The 27314-nt window shown below is 35.1% G+C and overlaps 1 protein-coding gene and 1 pseudogene across 1 annotated transcript; both read right to left on the reverse strand.

Annotated features, from left to right (window-relative positions):
• Positions 1-8817: 8817 nt before the first annotated feature.
• LOC143530115 (putative leucine-rich repeat receptor-like protein kinase At2g19210) lies at positions 8818-12617 on the reverse strand. The gene is made up of 13 exons (XM_077025742.1): positions 12533-12617; positions 11882-12455; positions 11305-11780; positions 11069-11210; positions 10904-10975; positions 10758-10829; positions 10599-10679; positions 10349-10518; positions 10082-10272; positions 9840-9979; positions 9706-9755; positions 9435-9624; positions 8818-9351 (listed from the first exon to the last, which is right to left on the reverse strand). The coding sequence occupies exons 1-13, from the start codon at positions 12615-12617 to the stop codon at positions 8949-8951; spliced, it is 2646 nt and encodes an 881-aa protein (XP_076881857.1). The 3' UTR covers positions 8818-8948.
• Positions 12618-16624: 4007 nt separating this feature from the next.
• On the reverse strand, positions 16625-20189 carry LOC143530062 (LRR receptor-like serine/threonine-protein kinase IOS1; annotated as a pseudogene).
• Positions 20190-27314: the final 7125 nt, after the last annotated feature.

Below are 27314 nucleotides of genomic sequence, written 5' to 3' on the forward strand. Positions count from 1 at the left end.
GAAGAAGAAGCTGTGCAGCTGGTAAGAAAGCGGTCACGAAGGGAAAGGACAGGTATGGGTGTAGGAGCTGGAGAGACTTCACGGTTGGTACGTTTTGCTCCACCTGCCCTATCTGGTATGTCCTTTGTTCCTACCTCTGTGCAGGTATCGAGTACAAGCGCTACGGTTGTTCCCGTAGTGGCTACATCGTCGGCTGACATTCCATCAATCACGGCTGTCCAGACGTCGACTCCAGCAATTGTGTCTCTACCACCTCAAACGATTACTCCATCGGTGGAAGTAGCACGATTTGTCGAGTCTACGGTTACCACTACTGCAGGGTTATCGGGTACGGTACCACCTGCGGACACGCCCACTTCAGACTCGGAACGAATAGCTTCACTAGAGCGGATTGTAGCTGAGCAGTCCAAGACTATTCAAAGCCTAGTGGAAGCAAATCAACTGCAGGCATCCCTCCTGGTTGAGCACGGGAAAGTTATAGATGCCTTGAAGGTGTTCTTGGCATCTCAGGGGGAGATGAGCTGTAAAGGAGATGAGCTGAGGTCCAAAAGAAGAGAAGATCAAGACGATGATCCCAATGCACCGGAAGGTGCAGGTGGTGAGTTGCCAAGAACTTCTATAGCTCTTGGGGCTTCCACAGTTGAGGGGGAGTCTACAGCTGGTGATGATGTGGTTGTGGTTGAAGATGTTGAAGTTGTTGATGATATGATTGATGCGCTAAAAGAGATAGATGATATGTTAGAGGATGAGTTGATAGATGAAGATGATGTTCTGCCAATCGATGAGATTGAAAAGATTGGTGCAGAAATTGTTGTTGAGAATGTGATAGAAGAAGGAGAGATTGTTGAAGAAAATGTAGAGCATGAGATCCCTGTGGTTGAACAGTCGACTATTTGTGAAGATGCTGCGGTTGACAACACTGAGTGGGAAGATCAGCCAAACTGGAAGGAAGGCTGCGCTCAGTGGTTTGTAAAGACGAAGAAGCCAGCAGTACCGACGATGTTCAAAAAGTCGTATAATATAAAGGGATATGCAGAATCAAAGAAGGGAATCATATGCTGGTTGTACGATGAAGAGTTGAAACTATTTGTGATCAAACGTTACGACGGCATTCAGTACTTCAAGAAGATGTTAAGATCCCTGAATACCTTACCGGCGTGTGAGGTGAAAGACTTAGCAAGACTGGGGCTGATAAACAGAAGCGATGATAACATGGCGAGAGTAATTGGGAAAATTGTTTGGAAGGAGGCCATTAAAGACAAAAAGTTTGAACTTCTGAAGCCTCAGAAAGGGAAGTTAGTAGAAGACAAAGATAGAGGGATGAGGGCAGACGGCAAACCATGGATGGTTATGAAGTATAAACCAGTCCGTCATTTAAAAGAAGTGCCGATGAAGGTGATGCCCAAGAACGTCTTGAAAGACTTGAAGTGGTGGTACGTGGATTGTGAAACTGCTGAAGCGGTCATGGAGGATGAGGATGAGCAAGAGATCATGAGAGTGTATGATCCTATGCACTTAGTCAATCTGTCTCAAGCTGACTTGCAGGTACTACATGCTAAGAAGATTTTCTACATTCTTGCTTGGAAAGAGGAAGCTAAGAAGTACCAGAAGTTGGTTTCTGTATGTGTTAGACAGGGAGTGCATGCTTGAAGAGATGAAGAGAGAAGACGAGAGATTACAAGACACAAGCTTTGAAGATCAAGATATGAAGCTACTGCCAAGGGGGAGTCTGTTGGTACATAAATGTCAGTAGTTCATAGTCTAGCGTTTGTAATCGAGTCTGTAATTTAATTATGTTTAAGTTTATATTTATATATGTAAGCGAAGTTGTCAACAAGTTCGCTTAGGCGAACTTGTTGAACAAGGGAAGTTGTCGACAAGTTCGCCTAGGCGAACTTGTTGAACGAGCGAAGTTATGGACAACTTCGCCTGAACATATCAGGCGAAGTTGTCGTGTCTATATATACCGTAGCTGACGGTGTGTTTAGGTTATGAGAGAGGAGTCAGTTGTTGAGTTCAGTGAACGTGTCGAGAGTCTGTAATAGACGTGTTTCAAGTTATAATACATAACGTGTTCGTTTGTATCGCGTGTGTTTGTTTTACGTATTCTACGCTCGTAACTACCTACGCAGGGATTCCGCACCTACGTAGATAGCGATATCCCGTGTAAGATCCGTCCGGGAACCTACACTTGGTCAAAGCTTCTAGAAGAAGTCAACAGCGATACGCGATCGTTGTTAACTTACGGCATCACGATACGCGATGACGTGGCCTGACACGTCTGGCACCAGCTCCGCCACGTGTCCACACGTGGCGCGCCGTCTGCCACGTGTCCCAACACGTGGCCACACGTGGCACATCGTCCGCCTCGTGTCAACACGTGGCACACCGTCTGCCATGTGGCAGACCTACGTTGTGACTGCGCAGGGCTACGTCGTGATATGCGACGGGTGCCCAAGAGGCCGTCGCGTACCGCGACGGGATCAAAAATTTTGCCTATAAATAGCAACATCCGGGTTTGATATTTTCACATCCCAAAATCAGCTTTGCTTTCTCTCTAACATCTCTCTAGAATATCCCAACCATATTAACGATCCACCTCGATAAGCGTGCTCCGATTCCTCGATTTCCGTGCCAACGTTTCCTCGAAGTTCGTGCCACCCTCAACCCACATACAACCAAGAAGGCGTTTGTTATCATGGAGATGAGTCTCGATAAGCGTGCCAACGAGTGTTAAAGATTGGTGTTTCGTTTGACGACAATGAGGGACATCGTTCAAAGACGACAAAGAAAACCAAGCGGCGTTGGAGTGCTGCTCAAATTATATTTGAGTTATAAATATTTTGTTATGTGACATTTTCGATGTTGTGAAATGAAATGAGTTTGTTAAATATTGTCGCTTTAAATAGTGTCATGCGCTTATGAGCAATCGTTGCACCCCGGCATGTTCCGCCGCCTTTGGTCGGGGTGTGACATAGGGGGTATTTTTTTTCTTTAATATAAGTTTGTTATATTTGGACGTTGAAAATGTAATTTTTTTTCTGACTACACCAGCAGGCCGTCGCAACACCGGGGTTCTTCGTTTAGTTGGGGTTGCTTTAATCCCGTAGAAATAAAAAAGACTGGTGGGTCTCGGGGACTTTTGACTGATTACCTTAACTCAATTGGGTGTAATATATATATATATATATATATATATATATATATATATATATATATATATCAAATCAACATACTATTAAATAAAATGATCCAATTACAATAGAGAGTTGGGTAAACGGCCGATCTTGCTTTTGTCGCTAATTTTGCGACCAATTAATTCGGTGTAAACATTTGCAACCATTTTTGCGACCAAATAAACTTCGATTTGGTTATTCTTTACAACCGCGACCATATTTACAACTGAAACATTTCGGTCGCAACATTTGTGACCGTTTAATGATCGAAAATGTTTGGTCGCTAATTTTGCGGCCGATCTTGTTCAGATAACTGATTTTGCGACCAAAACAATTTGGTCGAAAAACTTTGCAACCATTTTTGCGACCGAACATATTTATATTTTTTTAAAAAAAATTAGCAACCATATTTGCAACCGAAACAACTTCGGTCACTACAACTGCGACCGATTAACGACCGAAAATGTTAGGTCTTTAATTTTACGACCGATTTTGTTTAGGTCGCTGATTTTGCGACCGATTTTGTTTTGGTCGGTAAATTTGCAACCGCTGTCTATTTTGTTTCTTTTAAATGGGTCCAGCTGTATATACTAGGTGGTTCACAATAAACATTTTTTGCATATTGCAATTAATTTTCTCTTATCACCCCTTTTTAATATGTAAGTTTTTTAAAAAAATTCATGTGATGTACAAACGTAACCGATTAAATGCGAGTCGAGCACCGCCACAACGCCTACGTTTTACCGATTAAATAAACGTTGTTTTAAATATGTTGCCACTGTAACGCCCGAGTTTTACCGACCATATAAATGTCGTTTTAAACATGTCACTTTTTTTTATCAAAAACTATACAAGTTTTTTATTATTTTAGTTCTGGTAACGAATTGGTCCACTTGGCAACACCAAATTAGCCATTTAATATTTTTTTTCTTTTTATGTTTATTTTTTTATTTAAGACATTTTGTGTTTGATGATTTAGTGTCTACAACGTCTGTACCGGCCCGTTCTCGGCCGCAGTGCACGGTTTTTTCATTAATGTCAATATTGACCGAATTCACGTCGTTCACGACCGCAACTAGGGTGTGACATTCGTCAATTTCGGGTCACTTTTGTTATGTAAACCCGACCCGTTTGTAACCCGAACATTTCAAATATATAAAATATTGGATCTTGTCATTTAAAATATATAAAATATATAAAATATTGGTTTTTTTATATTATGCATTGTTTGACTATTTAAACATACCCATTTTTATGCAAACCATAAAAGAATCTTTATATCCAACCCTTCACTCCATCCCTATATATACACACCCATCTTCTTCATTTTACTCTTGCTACATCTCCAAAAACTCTCTCAAAACTCCATAGATTCCAGGTTGTTATTTCTTATGTATTCTTGAAGTTTTGACTTTTCAAGTCAAACTAACTATAGTCTTTCATTCTAACTTGTTCATCCAGCATTACTAACTCTTGAATATGGTGGTACAACATATATATAATACACACCCCTTGTTTTCTTTATTTGTTACTTCACCGACTTTGGTTGGTTAAGTTTCGAATGTCATAAGGCAAGGCTTCATGGAGGACTTCGTGTTCTTGATATATATTTACACACACCTAACTTATTATACATATTACTTATGACTAACTTCTAACCCTTTAGTTTGTTCAACTTATTTATAAGTTCCATGGTGTGGGTTTGTATAAGACTAACCTCGGTTTAACCGAAACTAGTCCAAACCGGAAACCGAACTTTTGTTTACTAGTTTTGTTAAAATAGTTGTTTAAACATGTTTATTGCTAGATTTGAGTTTCAAAAATCATTTTTACAAGTTCTTTGATATTAAGCATATGGAATCCATCTATGAACTCGTTGGGAGATGGAAACCGAACTAAACCGAAACTTTTGCTTAAAAGACTTGTAGTTAACTTTTTTTGTTGTAAAATTTAAGTTTTCTTCATTTATAAACCAATATACAAGTTCTATGATATTTGGGCATGTAGAAACCATCTATGAACTATTTGTGAGATGGAGACCGAACCAAACCGAACTATACCGACTTTTACTCGCTTAAGACACACAAGTGTGTTTTTAGCTATCAAAACTTGTATATTTCTTTAAAAAATAGTTTACAAACTGATTTTAATTATTTTCTTAAGTACTTGGAATAGTTGGATCCAACTTGATCTCATAACATAGTTTGGACCGACAAAACCAAACACTCGCTTAACGTGCGTTGTTAGTTCTAAACAATAGATCTACATACTTGGTTAAGTGTTAGTATGTTTTAATGAGTTATCTCATAACAATTAATATTTTGGAAAGTTGACTTTGGGTTTGACCATTTGTCAAGACCCGAACCGACAACCCGAACACTCGTTAAAAACCCGTTTTAGTATCTTTAGCATAATGGAACTTGCATTTTAGCATTTTCCCCACCTTATTACTTAACATTGGTTAAGTAAATATTAAGGTTAGATACTTTAACCTGGTTTTGAGCAAACTTACTTTTTTTAAAAGGGTTATTATTATAAATTCTTAAATAGTTACATTTTAAACCTTGAACTTTAATTGATTAGTTTTTGCAAGAATTATTTTATTTAAAGATCTTCAAGACAACCTTTCTAAATCCAAGACTTTCTTTTATTTAGGCTTCATACGTTAAACTCGTCGTTCCGGCAAATCTTCAAATAATCAATCTTTCAAGTTTATTACTTGAACGTAAGTAACTTCATACCCCGTTTTCTATCTTTTATTTTGGGGGTGACATTTCAACTTATCTAAACTAAATGTTTTATACTTGGGTCTTAAACCACAAACGTTGTTGTATACCTTACTTGAATAATTGCTCGATTTGGAGTTCTATGCTTATTTGACTATGTGTTTATCGCTTTTGAATGGTGGAACTATAAATCCTAGACCATTTGGCAACCCCTCATGGCAAGGTGTCGTTAACGTAATGCAATTAACGATAACTATAAAATCCTAAACTATTTGGCAACCCCTTATAGTTGGGTGTCGCTAACTTGTTAGCGATAACTATTTATCCAAGTTTATAGCTATTATTTATGGTTTTGTATACTAGTTTTGTGGCTTTTCATACTATATATCTATTGTTCAAACTTATGAATTGCTCACCAACCTTTGTGTTGATAAACTTTATTTTATGAAATGTTACAGGTTTGCATCTAGGTTGATTATGGAGTTCGGTGAAGAAAACGTCACAAATACCGTTAGGATATTAGCAAAAATGAACAATATTTGATTTGCTATATTTTGTTATATTTTGTTGTATTTGAGTTATGAATATTTGGTTATGTGACATTTTCGATGTTGTGAAATGAAATGAGTTTGTTAAATATTGTCGCTTTAAATAGTGTCATGCGCTTATGAGCAATCGTTGCACCCCGGCATGTTCCGCCGCCTTTGGTCGGGGTGTGACATAGGGGGTATTTTTTTCTTTAATATAAGTTTGTTATATTTGGACGTTGAAAATGTAATTTTTTTTCTGACTACACCAGCAGGCCGTCGCAACACCGGGGTTCTTCGTTTAGTTGGGGTTGCTTTAATCCCGTAGAAATAAAAAAGACCTGGTGGGTCTCGGGGACTTTTGACTGATTACCTTAACTCAATTGGGTGTAATATATATATATATATATATATCAAATCAACATACTATTAAATAAAATGATCCAATTACAATAGAGAGTTGGGTAAACGGCCGATCTTGCTTTTGTCGCTAATTTTGCGACCAATTAATTCGGTGTAAACATTTGCAACCATTTTTGCGACCAAGTAAACTTCGATTTGGTTATTCTTTACAACCGCGACCATATTTACAACTGAAACATTTCGGTCGCAACATTTGTGACCGTTTAATGATCGAAAATGTTTGGTCGCTAATTTTGCGGCCGATCTTGTTCAGATAACTGATTTTGCGACCAAAACAATTTGGTCGAAAAACTTTGCAACCATTTTTGCGACCGAACATATTTATATTTTTTTAAAAAAATTAGCAACCATATTTGCAACCGAAACAACTTCGGTCGCTACAACTGAGACCGATTAACGACCGAAAATGTTCGGTCTTTAATTTTACGACCGATTTTGTTTAGGTCGCTGATTTTGCGACCGATTTTGTTTTGGTCGGTAAATTTGCAACCGCTGTCGATTTGGTCGCTAATACGGTCGCTAATTTTGCGACCATTTTGGTTGGTCGCAAATTTCGGTCGCTTTTGCCCCTTTGTGTAGTAGTGTACGTGAAGGGTCCATATGCAAAAAATAAACTTTTTGAACTAAATTCGCATTATTTGCCAAACCACAAGGACGAAAATGAGACTTTACTCTTTGGTGAATGATGAAGATGAAAGATGAATTGAAAATGGATTTGTAGCATGAGATGTATATGTAGTTGATGATTAATTATTAAATATAAAACAAATATATATATTTTTTAAATTACCGTTGCACAACGGTCACAAAGGGCTCTCCATGCTCCGTGATGTGCGTGATGGTGGTCAGGCCTATCACGTCACGCGTGATCAAGGGATGGGGGAGGGTGTTCAATTATTCTATTCTCAATTATTTTTTCTACGTAAGATATCATTCTTCTTTCTTCCTTAATCATGCCCCATAGCCTTAGGCGACTCCTCAAGCTTCTTCCAATAATTGAATTCACCGGCCCAAGTTCATTTCGATAACCCAATTAAATCTGATTTTGTTGGGTCAAATAAATTATAATCCAATTGATTTCTTTTTGTTGTTGCCACCCTACCCGCACCCGCATCACCAACAATTCTAGCATTTTTGTTGTATTTGGCCATTGGTAAGTTTAATCATAAATATTATTTATTATCAATCATAAATATAACAGATTCATAATAATATAATATATAAATATCAACTGAAGATTTACTCGTCTGTTATTAGCATCTAATCGTCTCAAATAAAATGCTTATAAAGTTAACCGATTACCAAGCGGGTCAATAGAAGAATTACTTCTAGAATTTGATAACAACACTCTAGAAGAGCTAGAACAAAATACATCTATACGATCTAGATGATATAGAATTGGAGCAGTCCTAAACAATTAGCCCATGTGGAGAGTGAGGATATTCATAAGAAGGATATGTAAAAGCTAATGAATAGCTTTGACAAGTTCAAAACCGAGTGCCATAGCTGTCAAAAGTCATGACAATTTGCATCAGATGGTGTAGCGCATCTAAGGTTGCTAGGGGCACACTTTGGCCCTTTGGTTGCTCGTCCAAGTGATAGGCGTGCGCAACTTCAGGAGATATGAAGGGGTGGCTATATAGAATCCTTTTTATAAGGTAAGTCTTCTACAAATTCTTTGGCAATATCCTTGCATGCTTACACCTGACACTTTTGGCCCGCTCATTAAGTAATGGGTCTAGCCATTCTGGGGGTTTTCGTTTACTTATGTGTTCATATGGGTCTACTCAAGTTATTCAATGGGTCAAAATGGCCACTCTTATATAACTAGCTAACTTTAAATGGGTCTAAATGGACACTCTATGTTTGATTATGCTTATGCTTTCAAGGCTGTCATAACCGAGCATTCTAATGAGGAAAACTGAAAGCATATGCTGGAACACAAACCATGAAACGCATATATTTTAAGGGGTGCAAAATGTAAAAGGTTAGTTACAGATATTACACAAAACATACCAAGAAGCACAACAGAAAGTAGAAGCACAACATAAAGTATAGCATTACACAAATGTCAAATTAAAGTTCATTTGAATTTACTATAATGGTGTTGGATCATATGCACTCTCTAGATTAAGTGACATGAGTCCAGTTAACTTCTTTGGTTTGGTCTCCTGACGAGCTCTTTCTGTGACTAAACAATCATTTAACTCCATCACCACTTCCTTCATTGTTGGTCTCCTGCTCGGTGTGTGTGCAACGCAGGCCATTGCCAGCTCTACCGCCTTCCATGCCGAATTGACGTCAAAATCCCCCAATAGCCTTGGATCAACAATGCTATTTATGTCCCCCTCTGCTAGCTTTAAATTGACCAATCGACTTATGTGTATGTTTTCATTATCATGTTTGGTAATTGCTGGTTGGCCTGTTATTATCACTAGAAGCACAACCCCAAAGCTATAAACATCACTTTTCTCGGTCAGCCTGGTTGACGTGTAATACCTGCAATCCAGAGTTCTTACTACCAAAAAGTCCATGGATAGCATAAGTGTTACATAGTATATGTCAAGATTAAGAAAACTCACTCAGGGTCAAGGTAACCAGGAGTGCCGGCAACTGCTGTTGAAATATGTGTGCCGCCTTCTGTAGGAAAGGCCTTGGACAACCCAAAGTCTGCTAGTTTTGCCTGAAATGTTTCATTCAGTAAAATGTTGGTACCCTTGATATCTCTATGGACTATTGGTGGCTTGCAACCATGATGCAGGTACTCTAGGCCTAAAATCGAGTCCCATTTAGTTAGAAATATTCATGATTAAAGATAAAAGTAGGTAGATTGGGTATGATTTTCTCACGAACCATGTGCTGCATCGCATACTATTTGCAGCCTTTTTTCCCAGTTCAAGAAACTTGAAGATGTATCTGCTCAAGTAATTTAAAACATTAACTTGTTTGAGGGAAAAAAGATGTTTTAACAAAAGGCATAAAGTCACAATGATAAAATACCAAATATGCGGCTTTCTAAGTTCCCATTAGCCATGTATTCATAAATGATCCCCTTGTGGCTTTCATCATTGCAGTATCCAATAAGTGAAATTAAGTTTTTATGATGAATACCTAGGAGAAGATAGGCCTGCACATGTGATAAATCTTTTTAGTTTTCCATGTAATGTTCATGGCACACATGTTCTTGTTTCTAATTTTGATCTTATGCATGTTTTAAGTTAAAGTTTACCTCCGCCTGAAATTCCTTGTCCCCTTGGAGAGATGATCCAGAAAGCATCTTGATAGCAACTTGTGTATCACCTATGAACCCATGGTAAACTGTTCCAAATCCTCCTTTCCCAAGAACAACACTAAAGTTGTTTGTCATGCTTTGTACCTCGGGGTATGTGTACTGTTGTTTTCTTATGTCCGGCCCGATGCCTGTTTTTGTGCGTATGGGTTTGGATTAAAGATTATTTGATAAGGCAATCTAATTAAATAGAAGGGGTTCTCATACCGTGCTCTTTTTGTTTTTTAATTATCCATACAGCAGAGAGTGCAATCAAAATCACAACGAGTGATGCAACGGAGGCTATAACCGGGACAATGATTTTGTTATCCTTACTGTCTTTACAAGTATTCCCGTCACATGAACTTGCCGGGCCATCTGTACTCACGCCATCAAAACTGATATTGGAGGGTAAATGTCACATACTAAAGCAATGTGTATTAAATTCAATCAGCATATTAACAGATGTTAGCCAAACCTTAATGACAACGATCCCTTGTTTGCCTTTGCTTGGAGCTCTGCTGGAATCGGCCCAATGAAATTGTTTCCTTTTAGATTGCTATAACCAATAGTAAGTAAGATTAGTTATTACCACCAAACTAGACTTGAGATTCTAGTTCAAACGATATAAACTTACAGGACCGTTAGGAATCTAAGTCTGGAGAGAAAGTTGGGCACAATTCCTGTCAAATTATTATTTGACAAATCCCTGCAATAGGGATGCAGAGAATAAGAATATGGTAATTAGACTCACCATTTGTATATATACAAGTGTTCGCTTACAAAGTATGTATCATTGTGAGATTAGCTATTCCAGGATCTATGTCTCCATTCAGTCCATTGCTAGACAAGTTCCTGATTTTCAGATCAAGTGTTAATAAATTCTTGGACGCAGAACAAAATTTTAACTTCAAGGCAGGGTGGGGGTTCTTGAAGTTTTTTACTTACAACGACACAATCCTAGGAGATTCAGTATCATTGTTGCTGCATCCAATGCCTTCCCAAACAAATTCTTGTGGAGTACATGGATCACCTTGCCAGTTTTTTGTATTTATTTTGTAAGTTGACTTAATGCTCCACAATACAGAAACTATATCCATCACAATACAAAAGACTTAAATTAAAAATAGTTATGTTAAAAGAACAGTTCACATATTGAATCAAAGAACATATTCTACACTTACCATCTTGATCATATGTTTGCTTTTGTGGGAGCTGCTTTAATGTATAAAGCTCGATGGCATTGATGATTGGAGGAAGGGTTGAATTTTTGGTTTTGTTAATTGTGAGAATATAGGTGGGTGCTACGGTCTCCGGTTCTGTGCTTGCAGTGGTGATGGTTGAGTGATTAAATGGAGAGAAAGGTCCAATCCAATGGTTCCCGTTCAGGTAAATGGTGAATTCTCTTAACTGGTTTCTTTTCAGTATTTGAATATCAGCAAAGTGTATGTAAATGAAAAATTGATCAGTGGGATTAACAGGACTCCAGCTCATGCTAATTGAATCATTTGGGTATTCTGGAGTGATGGCAGTACTCATGACCTCTTCTGGCGGGTCATTGAATGAGAGCGATGTATAAACTTTGTCTAAAGTATATAACCTAGTACTATCAGGCCAGCTAACCGGAAGCCATAGTCGATCATATTTGTCAGCCTCATATCTAAGTTAAGAGTCAATACCAATGAAGTTACTAATTTTGTGTTCTTTAAGATGATCTATTAATTAATTTTCCATATACTAAACAGATTGTAAAATGTTTACCTGACTGTTGTAAACGCATCACCAAAATTCACACGTGAAAACGCATGTAATGATCCAAAATCAGCACTTTCTTTATACATGTTATCTGCCAGAAGCCGTAGCTCTATGGCCGATATAAAAGGTATTCCATGACCTGTATTTATAAGACAAACATGTAGATAATCGGATGACAAAACATGTATAATCTCCCTGTTTATTGGTTTAGATGACGAATTGATTTTAATGGTTTGCCAGTAATCAGGTCCAAGATAGACGTCAAATTCTGGAAGTTGATCCTTGAAGTCATAGTTTCCATACATAAACTGCACCCTTATTAGATACCTGCGACCCTTTCCTTGAGTTGGTTTTAGCGTGTAGCAGTTTCTAGTGTTTTTAGGAAAACTTCTGAGGGTGGTAAGCTGTGTATCAACGTCGTATGAATTGTATATGGCCAATATATTATGGATTTCACCACTGTCTATGAAGTCAGCATCTGATACATAGTTTATGTTTGTTACATTATCGGTGTAGGTTGAGCCTTCGACAATCCCACAATCTATGCTTATGAAGCCTGCAACAAAAGAGAAAAGAGAGGCTAATTAGTGAGGAGGTCAATTAGATAGAGATACTTAGTGGTTGTACATTTATATCTAGAGAAATATAGTCTAGTACCTGATTGAGCATCTTGGGTATGAACCAAGGTAAGAACTAAACCAACAAGAATCAACATTGGAAGAAAACATTCGAACAGCTTCATTTCTCTGAGAAACACTTAGTTTGAAGTCTCTAGTTAGATATGGGATCCCTCATCTTATACATGTTTAAAAGATTCCTCGTTTATTTATTTATTTGTGTATCATTATTATATTTATTATATGCATTTATTCTTGCTGTATTGTGTGTGTTGATTAATCTATACCTTAAGGTTAGTATTAATTTGAACTGGAGACTTGGTATGGTATTGAAAGTGGCGACTTCTGCGAGGCTGGTTTTACATATTTAGTCAAATATTTTATAGCATTTAATATATCATGACTCATGATCATGCATGTGTACTCGGTTTAATTTGTTGATGCCTTGATATTGTCTGCGTTGTTATTGCGTGTGTTCCCGAAAAGCGAATAGCAACATGTAACGTTCTAGGCATTGGCGAACCTACACACAAAGGATGGGACAACTCTTTTTCATAAAAAGAATATTAGCCTAATTTATACCTAAAAATCCCCTTCTATCTTCTACTACCTTCTATAAAAGTTTTATTTAGCACCCTGATCACCCCATATAAAGTCCCATGTGTGGGAGGAGAGTTTTGAAGAGAAATGTAATCAAACATTCCCTCGGTTCCTTTTTTTAACCCTGCAAGAGACTTGGCAGTTTCTTAGTGGACATCCTCATTGACTTTGTAGCGTATATACATGCATGATTCCTACCATAAACAATGTGTATATTTTAGATTTGAAAAACCATAAATATAATATGTGTTTGATTAGCTTAATCTAAGGAATTCTGGTTAGCGCTGTGCTGGATTGGACCATAATTAATCAAGATTATCCATCATAGTTTAAGATTCTTAGTTATGGTTAACCTCTCATTTTGTAATTTGTAATGGTTGGAAAACTCCTGGAATACTTCATCCCGATTACTTGTCATTGTTAAATTGGTCCAAGTAAACGTGGTATACTTGTCATCAATGTATATTGTTTTAGGAAACCTGATCCTTCGTCGTTTCCGATCAGTTCACTTAACTCTTGCAGCCAATATTTTCAGAATTGGACCTAACACCGAACCGGCCGTCTTACTTGGTCAAAGATCAGACTGGATTTAAGACCCGGACCAAGTCATATATAATTCATTCCAAAAACGACCAAATATGACAAACTTTGAATACTATTAAATTAAAAGTTTAATAAAACTATGTTCTCAATTTATATTTAAAAAACAAAAGAAATGTATTTGGTTTTATGAAAAAACAACGCACTTTGTAAGAAAAAAAAAACAAGAAGTAATTAAAGCACTAATTAAAAAGGATATTAAACATATATATACGTAGGAAAAGGACATAAATACCATTTTAGAAGAGTTTGTAAAGGCTTTAGTTTTCACAATGGAGTTATCAAGTTTCTTTAAAGTTACAAAAAGTTTCATTTATATATTTTGCCCAACACCGGTCCAACCACTAACTTGATTTACCGGTTCAACCGCTTAATTGCTCTGAACAACTCAATAAAAAACGGTTATATACATTGAGCCGGACCAGCCTCATGCCTGGTCTCCGGTTGAACTTTAAGGTGTATGTGAGGATGGTGAATTTATGAAAGGGGGAGAGGGACGAACTTAATGTTGGCGATTAACCCATATTCTTTCTAATTAGCTCTCTATTTGTATCCATCAAATAATCAAGATATCTATATGATTTAAATCCATGATTGATAATTAATAAATAAATAATCATAAGGGCAATATTTAATATATTAATAATAATAACCATCGTAGATTAAGATTATTGCTTAAGTACTTATGAAAGGGGGAGAGGGACGAACTTAATGTTGGTGATTAACCCATATTCTTTCTAATTAGCTCTCTATTTGTATCCATCAAATAATTACGATATCTATAGGATTTAAATCCATGATTGATAATTAACAAATAAATAATCATAAGGGCAATATTTAAGATATTAATAATAATATCCATCGTAGATTAAGATTATTGCTTAAGTACTTATAGTAGATTAAGATTATTAATTAAGTATATTTAACCAATTAATCCTTCAGTCATCTATAAATTGTTGGAATTTTCTTAGAATGTTTCATGCAGCTTACTTGTCATTGTCAAATTTGTCCAAGTAAACGTGGTACACTCCCCTCATTTCGTAGTACTATTCCTCTCAGATCTTGACAATAATCAATGGTGGAGTCACTTTATGAATTTGCCCGATACCATCATAAATTAATATTATTAATTAAGTATCTGTCATAGATTAAGATTATTAATTATCCATCAAAGATTAAGATTATTAATTAAGTATAGTAGTAATCTATAAGTTGATGGTATTTTCCTAGAATATTTCATACATCTTACCTGTCGTTGTCAAATTTGTCCAAGTAAACTTGGTATGCTCCCTTCATTTTGTAGTATTATTCCACTCTGGTCTCGATAACAACCATTGATGGAGCCACCTTATGGGTTTGCCCGACACTATCATAGATTAAGATTATTAATTAAGTATCCATCATATAAGATTATTAATTATCCATCTTAGATTAATATTATTAATTAAGTATAGTAGTAATCTATAAATTGCTGGAATTTTTCCGAGATATTTCATATAGCTTACTTGTCATTATCAAATTTGTCCAAGTAAGCGTGATATGCTCCCTTCATTTTGTAGTAATATTCCATTCCGGTCTTGATGACAGTCATTGGTGGAGCCACCTTAGGAGTTCGCCCGACACTAATATTTTTCGTGTTTTCTGTAGTGCGTGTAACATGATATTTTCGAGCAAACCCATTATTTTTTTGGTGATTGTATATTGCACATAAAAATTTTGTGAACCCACTAAGTAAATAAAGTTTTAGTGAATAAAATATTCTAGTAAATAATTTTTTGTAAAATAATATTTAATACAAATAGAGAAATTATAAACAAAATTGAAACCTAGTGAGTCCAATTTGATTTTTAACTAGTATTGGCATCAATACAGGGTTACAATAAATAGACATAAATAGGTTGGTGGGCTTGATACTAAACTCTAGCTAATCTTGTAGGTTCCAATACTCCTACATAGTCAGAGCGGTAGAGAATCGAACGCTAAGACTGTAAAACAAGAAACATAATAGAAAGAACAATGATAATATATTAATAATAACTAGTCCCGGTCTAGGTTCTTAATATATAAGTCCAAAATTCAGTCAAAATATATGTGAGCTGCTTAATTGTTTGAAGAAATAATTCATATTCTTCAAAGTAGCTTGATCCTGAAGTGTTGCACATCAACGACATTCCCCGGTTTTGGTTCATTGTACATGTTAGTATAAACACAACCGATGGGAATGAAACAGAAAAAAAAAACATATAAAAGTAATTGACACTCGTTGAACATGGTCCTTCACGATGTGTCAAACCAAGGTCCGGTGACCAAGGTCAAGCGACGTTCTTCGGTGTCGAACCAAAGGCCGGTGACCACGGTCAATTTAAAGAGGAGGTCATCGGTTCAAATCCAACATGTGACAATATATGAAATATGGAGATCCAATTTGGGTCATGGTTTCTCGCACATGATGGGTTAAACGGCCCATTTAAATTTATCTACAAACCCCATACAGGTAACATTTAGTCGTTAAAAAACAATTATTGACGATCTTTGTGGTTATTGACTTCTCAATTAGATTCAATAATTGAGATCGAGAGTAAATTAAAACTAAAGCCAAAAAAACCCCATTGAGCGAATAAAAATAATAAAGAGAAAGTTACTTCTAGTTTATGGATTGTGTGTGTAATTGGTCTTCTAGTTCGATAGCAATGGAATGATGGTTTAGATTTGGGACATTGTGGTTTCAGGTTTGAAACCTGACTCAAGTGGTTTTTCTACTGTGGTTTGATGGTGTTCTTGGATGAGCAAGAAGGGTAAGACCCGTTTCCACAACGTGACGGTGCCTAAAAGGTTAGAAAGCATATGTTGGAAACACATAATTTTAGGGATGCAAATGTAAAAGATTAGTAACATTTATTACACAAAGCATACCAAGAAGCACAACATAAAGTATAGCATTACACAAATGTCAAATTAAAGTTTATTTTGAATTTACTATATTGGTGTTGGATCATATGCATTCTCCAGATTAAGTGACATGAGTCCAGTTAACTTCTTTGGTTTGGTCTCCTGACGAGCTCTTTCTGTGACTAAACAATCATTTAACTCCATCACCACTTCCTTCATTGTTGGTCTCCTGCTCGGTGTGTGTGCAACGCAGGCCATTGCCAGCTCTACCGCCTTCCATGCTGAATTGACGTCAAAATCCCCCAATAGCCTTGGATCAACAATGCTATTTATGTCGCCCTCTGCTAGCTTTAAATTGACCAATCGACTTATGTGTATGTTGTCGTTATCATATTTGGTTATTGCTGGTTGGCCTGTTATTATCACTAGAAGCACAACCCCAAAGCTATAAACATCACTTTTCTCGGTCAGCCTGGTTGACGTGTAATACCTGCAATCCAGAGTTCTTACTACCAAAAAGTCCATGGATAGCATAAGTGTTACATAGTATATGTCAAGATTAAGAAAACTCACTCAGGGTCAAGGTAACCAGGAGTGCCGGCAACTGCTGTTGAAATATGTGTGCCGCCTTCTGTAGGAAAGGCCTTGGACAACCCAAAGTCTGCTAGTTTTGCCTGAAATGTTTCATTCAGTAAAATGTTGGTACCCTTGATATCTCTATGGACTATTGGTGGCTTGCAACCATGATGCAGGTACTCTAGGCCTACAAACAGAATCCTATTTGGTTAGAAATCTTCTTCATGATCATTAAAGCAAACAAATACAAGATAGATTTGGGATAATTTGCTTACGAACCATGTGCTGCATCGCACACTATTTGCAACCTTTCTTCCCAATTCAAAAAACTAGAAGATGCATCTGCTCAAGTAATATAGAAAATTAGTACTAAATCTTACATATTTGCAAACCTTAATTCACTTACAGCACTTGAGGAAATAAAGATGTCAAAACAAAAAGATAAAGTCACAATGAAAAATACCGAATATGTGACTATCTAAGTTCCCATTAGCCATGTATTCATAAATGATCCCCTTGTGGCTTTCATCATCGCAGTATCCAATAAGTGAAATTAAGTTTTTATGATGAATACCAAGGAGAAGATAGGCCTGTAAGTATTTACCATGTATTCATTAATGTTCTTGTTTCTAATTATCATCTTATGCATGTGTTAAATTAATGTTTACCTCAGCCTGAAATTCCTTGTCCCCTTGGATAGATGATCCAGAAAGCATCTTGACAGCAACTTGTGTATCACCTATGAACCCATGGTAAACTGTTCCAAATCCTCCTTTCCCAAGAACAAGACTAAAGTTGTTTGTCATGCTTTGTACCTCAGAGTATGTGTACTGTTGTTTTCTTATGTCCGGCCCGATGCCTGTTTTTGTGTGTACGGATTTGGATTAAAGATTATTTGACAAAACTATCTATTTAAACAGAAAGGGTTCTCATACCGTGTTCTTTCTGTTTTTTAATTATCCATATAGCAGAGAGTGCAATCAAAATCACAATAAGTGATGCAACGGATGCTATTACCGGGACAATGATTTTGTTATCCTTGCTGTCTTTACAAGTATTCCCGTCACATGAACTTGCAGGATCACCTGTACTCTCACCATCAAAACTGATATTGGGGGAGTCAATGTCAAATTCTAAAGCAATAGATTGTATTATATTCATTCATCAAGTTCAAAAATGAGAGCCAAACCTTAATGATAATGTTCCCTTGCTTGCCTTTGCTTGGAGCTCTGCTGGAATCGGCCCGACGAAATTGTTACCTTTTAGATTGCTATAATGAGTAGTAAATTAGTTTTTACCACTTAACTAGGCTTGTGATGCTAGCTAGTTTAAGGGATATAAACTTACAGGACTGTTAGGAATTTAAGGCTGGAGAGAAAATTAGGCACAGTTCCTGTCAAATTATTATTCGACAAATCCCTGGAATTTGAATAATAAGACTATGTTAATTGGAATGATCACCTTTTGTATATATTACAGTTATGTTTATTTCCATAGACGTGTTCACTTACAAGGTATGTATCATTGTGAGATTAGCTATTCCAGGATCTATGCCTCCATTCAATCCGCTAGTAGACAAGTTCCTGATTTTCGAATTAATTAAGCGTTAATAAACTTTTGCATGTGGGACGGAAATTTTTACTTGGAGGATGGGGTGGGGGGTACGGAAATTACTTACAACGACACGATCCTAGGAGATTCAGTATCATTGTTGCTGCATCCAATGCCTTCCCAGACAAATTCCTGTGGAGTACATGGATCTCCTTGCCAGTTTTTTGTATTTATTTTGTAAGCTGACTTAATGCTCAACAATGCAGCAACTAGTATCCATTAAAAAGAAAAAAGAAATTGGTTACAATAAAAACCTACTTTGTTATAAAATCAAAGAAAAGATTCTACACTTACCATCTTGATCATTTGTTTGATTTTGGGGGAGCTGCTTTAACGTATAAAGCTCGAGAGCATTGATGATCGGAGGAAGGGTTGAGTTTTTAGTTTTATTTATTGTTAGTGTATACTTGGGTGCTATGAACTCCGGTTCTGTGCTATAAATAGTGGTGGTTGAGTGATTTAGTGGAAAGAAAGGTCCATAAGAGAGATTCCCATTTAGGTAAATGTTGAATTCTCTTTTCTGGTTTCTTTTCAGTATTTCAATTTCAGCAAAGTGCATGTACATGAAAAACTTATCGGTGGTATGATCAGGAGTCCAATTAATGTTAAACGATTCCTGCGGGTATTTTGGAGTGATGGCATCACTCATGACCTCTGATGGTGGGTCAATAGTTGTGAAAAGTGCCGTAGAAACTTTGTCAAAAGTGTACAAGTAAGTGCTGTTAGCCCAACTAATTGGACCCCACAGTCGATCATACTTGTCAGCCTCATACCTATGCCAAGAATCAACAAAAACAATGTTAGTATTTTTGTGGTTCTAAAGATAATAAAATTTTTATCCAAGAAGTGAAAATATTTACCTGATTGTTCCAAATGCAGAGCCAAAATTCACACGCGCAAAAAGATATAATGATCCAAAAGCAGTTTCTTTATACATGTTACTTGCCAGAAGCCGTAATTCTATGGCTGATACAAAAGGCGTTCCACGGCCAGTATTTATAAAACAAACATGTATATAATCTGATGACAAAACATGTACAATCTCCATGTTTATTGGTTTTGATGATGAATTAAATTTAACGGTATCCTAGTAATCAGGTCCAAGATAGACATCGAATTCTGGGAGTTGCTCCTTGAAGTCATAATTCCCATACATAAACCTTGCTCTTATTAAATACCTGTTACCTTTTCCTTGGGTTGGTTTTAATGTGTAGCAGTTTCTGGTGTTCTGTGGAAAACTTCTGAGGGTGGTAAGCTGTGTATCAACGTCAAATGAATTGTATATGGCCAATATATTATGGATTTCACCACTGTCTATGAAGTCAGCATCTGATACATAGTTTATGTTTGTTACGTTATCGGTGTAGGTTGAGCCTTCGACGATCCCACAATCTATGCTTATGAAGCCTGCAAAAACAGGAAGTAGATGTTAGTTATTGAGGATTATACAGAGAATTAGTGATTATATATTCATATTTAGAGAAATATTGTTTAGTACCAGATTGATCATCTTGGGCATTAACCAAAACTGTGTAAGCACTAAACCATAAAGAATTAACATTGGAAGAAAACCTTGGAACAACTTCATTTCTTTGAGAAATGCTTATTTTCAGGTTGCTAGGTTCATCTTATACATGCTTAAAAGATTTCTACTTCATTTATTTAGTATTCTTTATTGTTTATATTTGTTCTTGCTGTATTGTGTTTGTTGAATAATATTATATTATTATACCTCGTATGCAACTAACATTTGAGCTGGAGACTTGTTGTATTGTCTGTTGAATACCTTATATTGTTATTCCTACATTTTTTATTTTTTATTTTAATGGTAATTAACATCCATCTACTACAAAGCGATTACAATAAAGTGACAGGCAAACGGGCAACAAGCTGCGCCGCAATCCCCTTTTGAATAGCAAAGCCAATCCTACTAAAAACGAAGCTTTGGGACCTAGGAGCTGAAGAGGTTCCGTGTACGACACGCCGAACCCTACTCAAAAAATTCATAGCCTCTGGGGCCAGAAAACCAAATGTATTAAAAGCAAATGAGAGAAATATATGTTTATGGAAAATTTAAAAGTCAACTTTATGGAAAATCTTATTCATTAAGGACGACCAAGTTTAGACTATATATTATCAGATATCATTTGTACTTTCAGTTATTGGGAGAGCAAGTTAAAGTGAAATATGTTAGCGGGAATTGCAATGGGGTGACATCCTCACGAAATCCATGCCACGACTAAAGATTATCGAGATGATATATCTTCCTGGTATTGCAAGATTATGGTGGGTGATTGTTAAACTAATCTTACGTAAGTAGAGGAACAATTAATAAACGATCAAGTTTAGATTATTATAATATATCATTAGTACTTTCAATATTGGCTAAAGTTTTTATACAAATATAGACAAATAGCCGTCTCGCTAAGTTTGTTAAGACATATATGTTTTAACTTGAAATGATTATAAGAAAGTATAACTCAATCAAACAGTGCCCGGCCCTTATGCTTAGTTACCAACCCAAGCAGTAGTTTGGGGCCACCACTATTTTAGGGACTCAAAAACTAAGTATTCATCTCTTTTAAGTTCAATCCTTGCCTATATTGATAGGGATAGTACATGTATATACATATTTCATGATGTTTTCCATAATTCATCATGGATGGGTTCTTTTACATATTTATTTATAGTTTTGAACTTTTGATGGTAGAGGAATTGATTTATCAACATTCCACAAGTGATCATTTATCAACATTCCACAAGTGATCATTTAGAATGCTAACAAATTTCATGTTTGTTTAATAAAACATAGGACCATATTTTGTGGATTTTATTATTCTTCCTAAATGCAAATTTCTTTTTAAGTCTTGTCGATTGTCTGTGGGACTTGAACCAAGACCTCCCCTCTCAAACCCAGGTTGTTGTCCAAAAATTGATCCACCTTTCAACTTGTAAGATTTTTAGCAAAATTATTAATTATTTTTCATGAAAAGGCCTCGGTTTTAGAATTCACTTTAGGTCACCAAAATCGTTGGGCCGGCCCTGCAATCAAAAGATGTCATGTGGACGCAACATCTCCGTTGGTGCTTTTTGGAGCTCCAAAATGGCGCTTCTATCTATCTTTATAAACTTGTGGGTTTCATTCCTTCTGAGACTAATCGACTATCTTGGTCAAAAGGAGTATAATTTTGAAGAGAAAATAATCTGAATATTCCCTCTGGTTCCTTTTTTTTTCTCTCGTAATAAAAAAGCTATTATTAAATCACGAATACAGTGGGCTGTTTCTTCGTGGACTTCCTCATCCTGGCTTAAAAATTGTGTATTTAAAGCTTTAAAAAACGGGAAACTTCCTAAAATGATCTTTTTTTAAGAGAGAGAAAGAGGTAAATAGTCCATATTTCTTATACATTATCAAAATGACCCATTAAATTTTGATTGAGAAGACGAGATCTGGAAAAATCTTTAAGCAAATAGAATTCTGACAAGTGTCAAAATCCGACGGTATTTTTAAAAATATTGAGGGACTAGTTCATATTTTCCATTAAATGTTCTTATAAAAGACAGTCTTTTCCGACGTTTAATAATGTTTTCTAACAAATCCCTCAACTTCCAAAAACTTTGGAAATTGCACCTTCAAACTCAGTCTTTCAAGACACATTTCGGATGAATTTGTACCAAGAAGACCATAAATTTATAAATATTGAGGGACCCGTCCATATTTTTTAACTAAAACTTATTTTACAAAGCTTTCTTGCTAGACGGATTATTTAGGTTTCTTAACTAACCCCTAAAAATTTTAAACACATGGAAAAATGTGACATTTAATTTTGTCTTTCAAGACACTTGTTTGGTAAATTTGAACTAAGGGGATCATATTTTTGAAAATATTGAGACTCTTGTCCATATTTCTTCACTAAATCTTAATATTAAAAGTTGTCTTGACAGACAGTTTATTAAAGATTCTTATTTGAACCCTACAAATTTTGAACTCATAGAAAAATGTGTCTTACAAATTTGTCTTTCAAGACACATATCTTTTTAATTTGTACTAAGGAGACGATTATGTAGTATAATTTTACGTGTCCGTCCATATTACTTTATATGTATCATCTTCCTCAATCCTCAATAATTCATTCACATCTATCTTCATCAACTCTAACTCCCTAAGTCTTGAATCAAATCATAAAGTTTAAGAGGGGTGATCAAGTGGAGGTTATGGATATGGGTCTCGGGTTCATTTGAAGCAAGACTAACATCTCCTCGTTTACAGATTATTGGAACATAATCATACCTTCCGTTACCGGTTTGTCAATTACCACCATAACAAACACCAACATTATCAAATTCCATGGAAGTTAAGGTTTAGGGTGGTATGAGAGGATGGTTTATGGTGGTATGAAGCGGAAGAAGAAAAAGAAGATAAACTCATGTATATTATTTGGACGATCGTGTCGGAATAGACGGAATCTCATAATATATTGTCGGTGTAGACGGATTATAAATAAATTTTGAAGGTGTGGACTAGATTTCAACACATAAGAAATAAAATATAGCTCGTCTTCTTGGTACAAATTCACCCTAAATGCGTCTTGAAAGACTGAGTTTGAAGACACAATTTCCAAAGTTTTTGGAAGTAGAGGGGATTTGTTATGAAACATTATTTAACTGTCGGAAAAGACTGTTTTTTATAAGAACATTTAATGGAAAATATGGACTGGTCCCCCAATATTTTTAAAAAACCGTCGGATTTTGACATTTGTCAGAATTTTATTGGCCTAAAGATTTTTTCAGATCTTGTTTCCTCAGTCCAAATTTGATGGACCATTTTGGAAATATGTAGGGAATAAAGGCTATTTACCTCTTTCTCTCTCTTTAAAAGGGCCATTTTAGGAATTTTCTCCTAAAAAACATAGAATATTATAATGTGGGGTTGGCTAGCTAGCTTAACCTACGGAATTCTGGTTACTAGGCTGTGATGGGCTGGACCATAATTAATCATAATTATCCATCATAGTTTAAGATTATTAATTAAGTATGGTCAACCACTTAATCCCTCATTCAGTAATCTGTAAATTGTTGGAAATTATTCTGTAATATTCATGCAACTTACTTGTCATTGTCATTTGTCAAATTTGTCCAAGTAAACGCGCTATATATGCTCCTTTCATTTCGTAGTAATATTCCACTCCGGTTTCGACAATAGTCATTGGTGGAGCCACCTTATGGGTTTGCCCAACAACAGTTTATTTTCATGGTTTCTTTAATGTTGTGTAACACGATATCTTCGAACGAATCCACTCTTTTTTGCCGATTGTGTATTACAAAAACGATTTTAAACCAAATTAGTACAAAAAAGTTTTAGTAAATAAAGTTTATATATAATTATATTTAATATAAATAGATAAATTATAAACAAAACTGAGACATGATGAGCCAATTTGATTTTGTAACTAATAATGGTCTAAGTAATAAAATAAACCCAGTTTGTTAAGAAGTAATGAGCTAATGGTGTAAATAAACCAAATTCCATGCGACCGACTCAGTAGTCGACCGTGCCTCCTCCTGCTCGAACTCGTTTACACGACAAATATATAGAGGTGACAAATCCCAATCAATTAATTTCTCAACAAAATAATTTAAATCAACAAATCTCTTTTTGAAATCTGATCAAACTCGAATAAACTAAATCCAATATGAACCAATGTTAGTTTTATTATAATTTTGTCTTTTTATTATGTGACTCGACTTAACCCAGCAAAACCCAAAAATTTTAACGCCGGATGGTTATTAATTCAAACCCCGGAAAATACTGAAATCATACAAAAAATATTCATGGCTCGGCTATTGACAATAGTGGTAACCATTATAACTATAAACATTCAAACGAGGTAGTATGTTCATGTTTCATATGCTTTTTTGATTTTTATGTTACTTTCGATTTATTTTTTTATTTTTTAATTTCAGGCTATTTTGATAGGATAAGTTGTACGTTTGATTTTGAAGATTAAAAAAAAGTCAATTTTGGAATCTTGTTACGAAGTGGAGAGAATGTTTGCGTGTGATTCATGCCTGGTGTTGACTTAATGACTTTGTATAAATTAGATTGTAAAAATTAGGTTTATAACTATTATATTTAATTTTATATTGTTTTTTCATGTTATTAGCAACAGAGATTAGAAACCGCCCATTAACATTTATTGGCTATCTTTTTGGTTATTGACTTCATGGGTAGCTTCAATAATTGAAATTTGAAAGTAAATATAATAGTTATAAACCTAATTTTGGATCGGAATACTTCCAAATTATGGATCGTGTTTTTTAATTTTAAAGATACTTGAATGTCTTTTATGTTGTGTAACATTTGTGTCAAGTACAAAAACGTGATAACTTCACAAACAGTAAAGACAATATCCGTAATTTATCACTAAAGTTAAAATTTTTGTGACTTTTTTTTATCGTTTTTTTAATAGTTAACAAGATTATTTTATACTTTTACTAACAAACCACAAAAGAATTGAATAAAAATCGAAACAAGTTATAAAGCTTTAAATGAATAAAATAGTAACTTTGTCTCACAAAGTATTTCTTTTAAATAGTATATAGTTACCGGTGACAGTTTTCTTTTATGAAAACCCAGCAGACTTTGTCTCGGTCACTAGACATAGTGGTAATTACAAAATGAAAGAAAAAATATTTAACTAATAATATTCTTACAAGGTTGAGGTTGGGTTTCTTATTGTCAGGGTTGGGCTTGATTTGGGCTCAAATCTTTTACTATGGTTGAAGAAGATGCTAAATGGGCTCATGATCATTCATACTAAAAGTAAAAACGCCTAGCAAAAAAGAGAGGTAATCCATTAAAAGTTTTAAACGTGCCACTTTAAGAACATAATAAAACAAAAGTATAAAACATTGCACAACGTTATCGTTATCAATCAAAATTTTGGGTCAGCAATATTTATCGCATTCTCATCTTCAACAACGTTATCGTTATTTAGATCAACCTTATCGTTATTTTTGTCAACTACTTGTGCCTTCCATATATACGTACAATGAGATACTCTCTCACGTAAGAAATTAATAATAGTTTTATTTTACTTAATTTTATTGTTTCTTTTTCAACCGTTAAAATAAAATGTATGAGCTATTTTTAGCAACATTTTCTCTATGAAATATTGTTTTTGCGACCCACTTACTTTTAAGATATTGTATTCATTTTTTAAGGGGTAAGTGAATACAGTGCTGTTAGCCGTTTAAGCTTAGACGCAAAATCAATCAAAACTACGTTGTTTTGATTATATATAAGGAAAATCAACGCTATTCTTATTATTTCCTATTTCTATTCCATTAATTATGCACTTGTTTGTTCACATATTATCATCTCTGATGTTTCTCCATATTTGCCATGAAAGAAATTCTAGACAGAACTCACACAATTCTTCATACATCTTAAAAATTAATCAAATAAAGAAGCTTTAATTCAGCATCTTTTGTTCATCTATTACCATGTTTGATTTAGACAACCAACTGAAAATTAAAAACTGAAATGAAAATTTTACGAACCAAAAGTTTTGCATTCAAGATAATTTTTTTTTTCCAACAGGTGGCTATCAAATAATAAATAATTCATTGAAATTGATATAAAACATTAATTGATTTTCTCATAGATCTCCGAAGGCATTAATAATCGTAATAGCAATTTTAAAGATTGATTTCATTCATTTTGTTTGTGGTGTTCTTCACGTGGAACCGGAGACAGTTGGGAGCAAGAAAATAGATGAACAAGGAGTATAAAATTATTAGAGAGAAATCAGGGAATAAGAAAATCAAATAAAATATTAGTTGGATTTAATCAAAACTACGTAGTTTTGATTGGTTTTGCGTCTAAGCTTAAACGGCTAACAGCGTCGTATTCACTTTTTCTTTTTTTTAAATGTCTAACACACAAGTTAAGCTGACTTATAAATCTACTTCATTTCTACCACGAGGATGGAGTTAATGTAATAATGAGGGACATCATTCTACACACTTTGATACCAATAGGCCAAAGTTCCTTTAATATTTTTTTATTTTTTACAAATGTTAATCATGCTATGATCAAATCAATTTACTTTATTTTATTCTAATGTTATACTATCGAGCATTTTTCCCCAGCTGTAAATTTTAGTAGCCGGTGCTAAACTTTAGTTGTGTTTATCATATTTTCATTATTTTGTACTTGTAGTAGTGATATTTTTTCAACCTATCATAAAGTTTCATTGGGGGGATCAAGGACGTCCAAAATGGAGGGCGATCACTCCAGGTCTAGTCTTTGAAGAGGCCTGTAACTATTATTTTTTTTTTAATATATTTTATATATAATTTTATTTTAAAACAACAGTTTACAAAATAATTATTTGGAGCAATGAAAATAGTGCTAGTATATAAAACCAAAGATCATATATTTAATTGCCATGAGGGTGTTCTTTTTTGTATATGAAAAAAAAATGTAACTTTGTGTTTTATATTGATCATTTTAGTAACTTATTATTATTATTATTATTATT

This window comes from Bidens hawaiensis, unplaced genomic scaffold, assembly GCF_021521415.1.
Source record: "Bidens hawaiensis isolate Kalapana, Puna unplaced genomic scaffold, B.hawaiensis_p1.1 tig00008841_1, whole genome shotgun sequence".
NCBI classification, from domain to species: domain Eukaryota; kingdom Viridiplantae; phylum Streptophyta; class Magnoliopsida; order Asterales; family Asteraceae; genus Bidens; species Bidens hawaiensis.

What these genes read in the sequence shown, in the direction of transcription:
- LOC143530115 (XM_077025742.1), bottom strand. Translation starts at nt 12,617, where the DNA reads ATGAAGCTGTTCGAATGTTTTCTTCCAATGTTGATTCTTGTTGGTTTA. An exon ending in CTTAGATTCCTAACGGTCCT is followed by an intron (nt 10,680 to 10,757) that starts GTAAGTTTATAT and finishes TATTGGTTATAG; the next exon opens with CAATCTAAAAGGAAACAATT. An exon ending in AAGGGATCGTTGTCATTAAG is followed by an intron (nt 10,519 to 10,598) that starts GTTTGGCTAACA and finishes CTCCAATATCAG; the next exon opens with TTTTGATGGCGTGAGTACAG.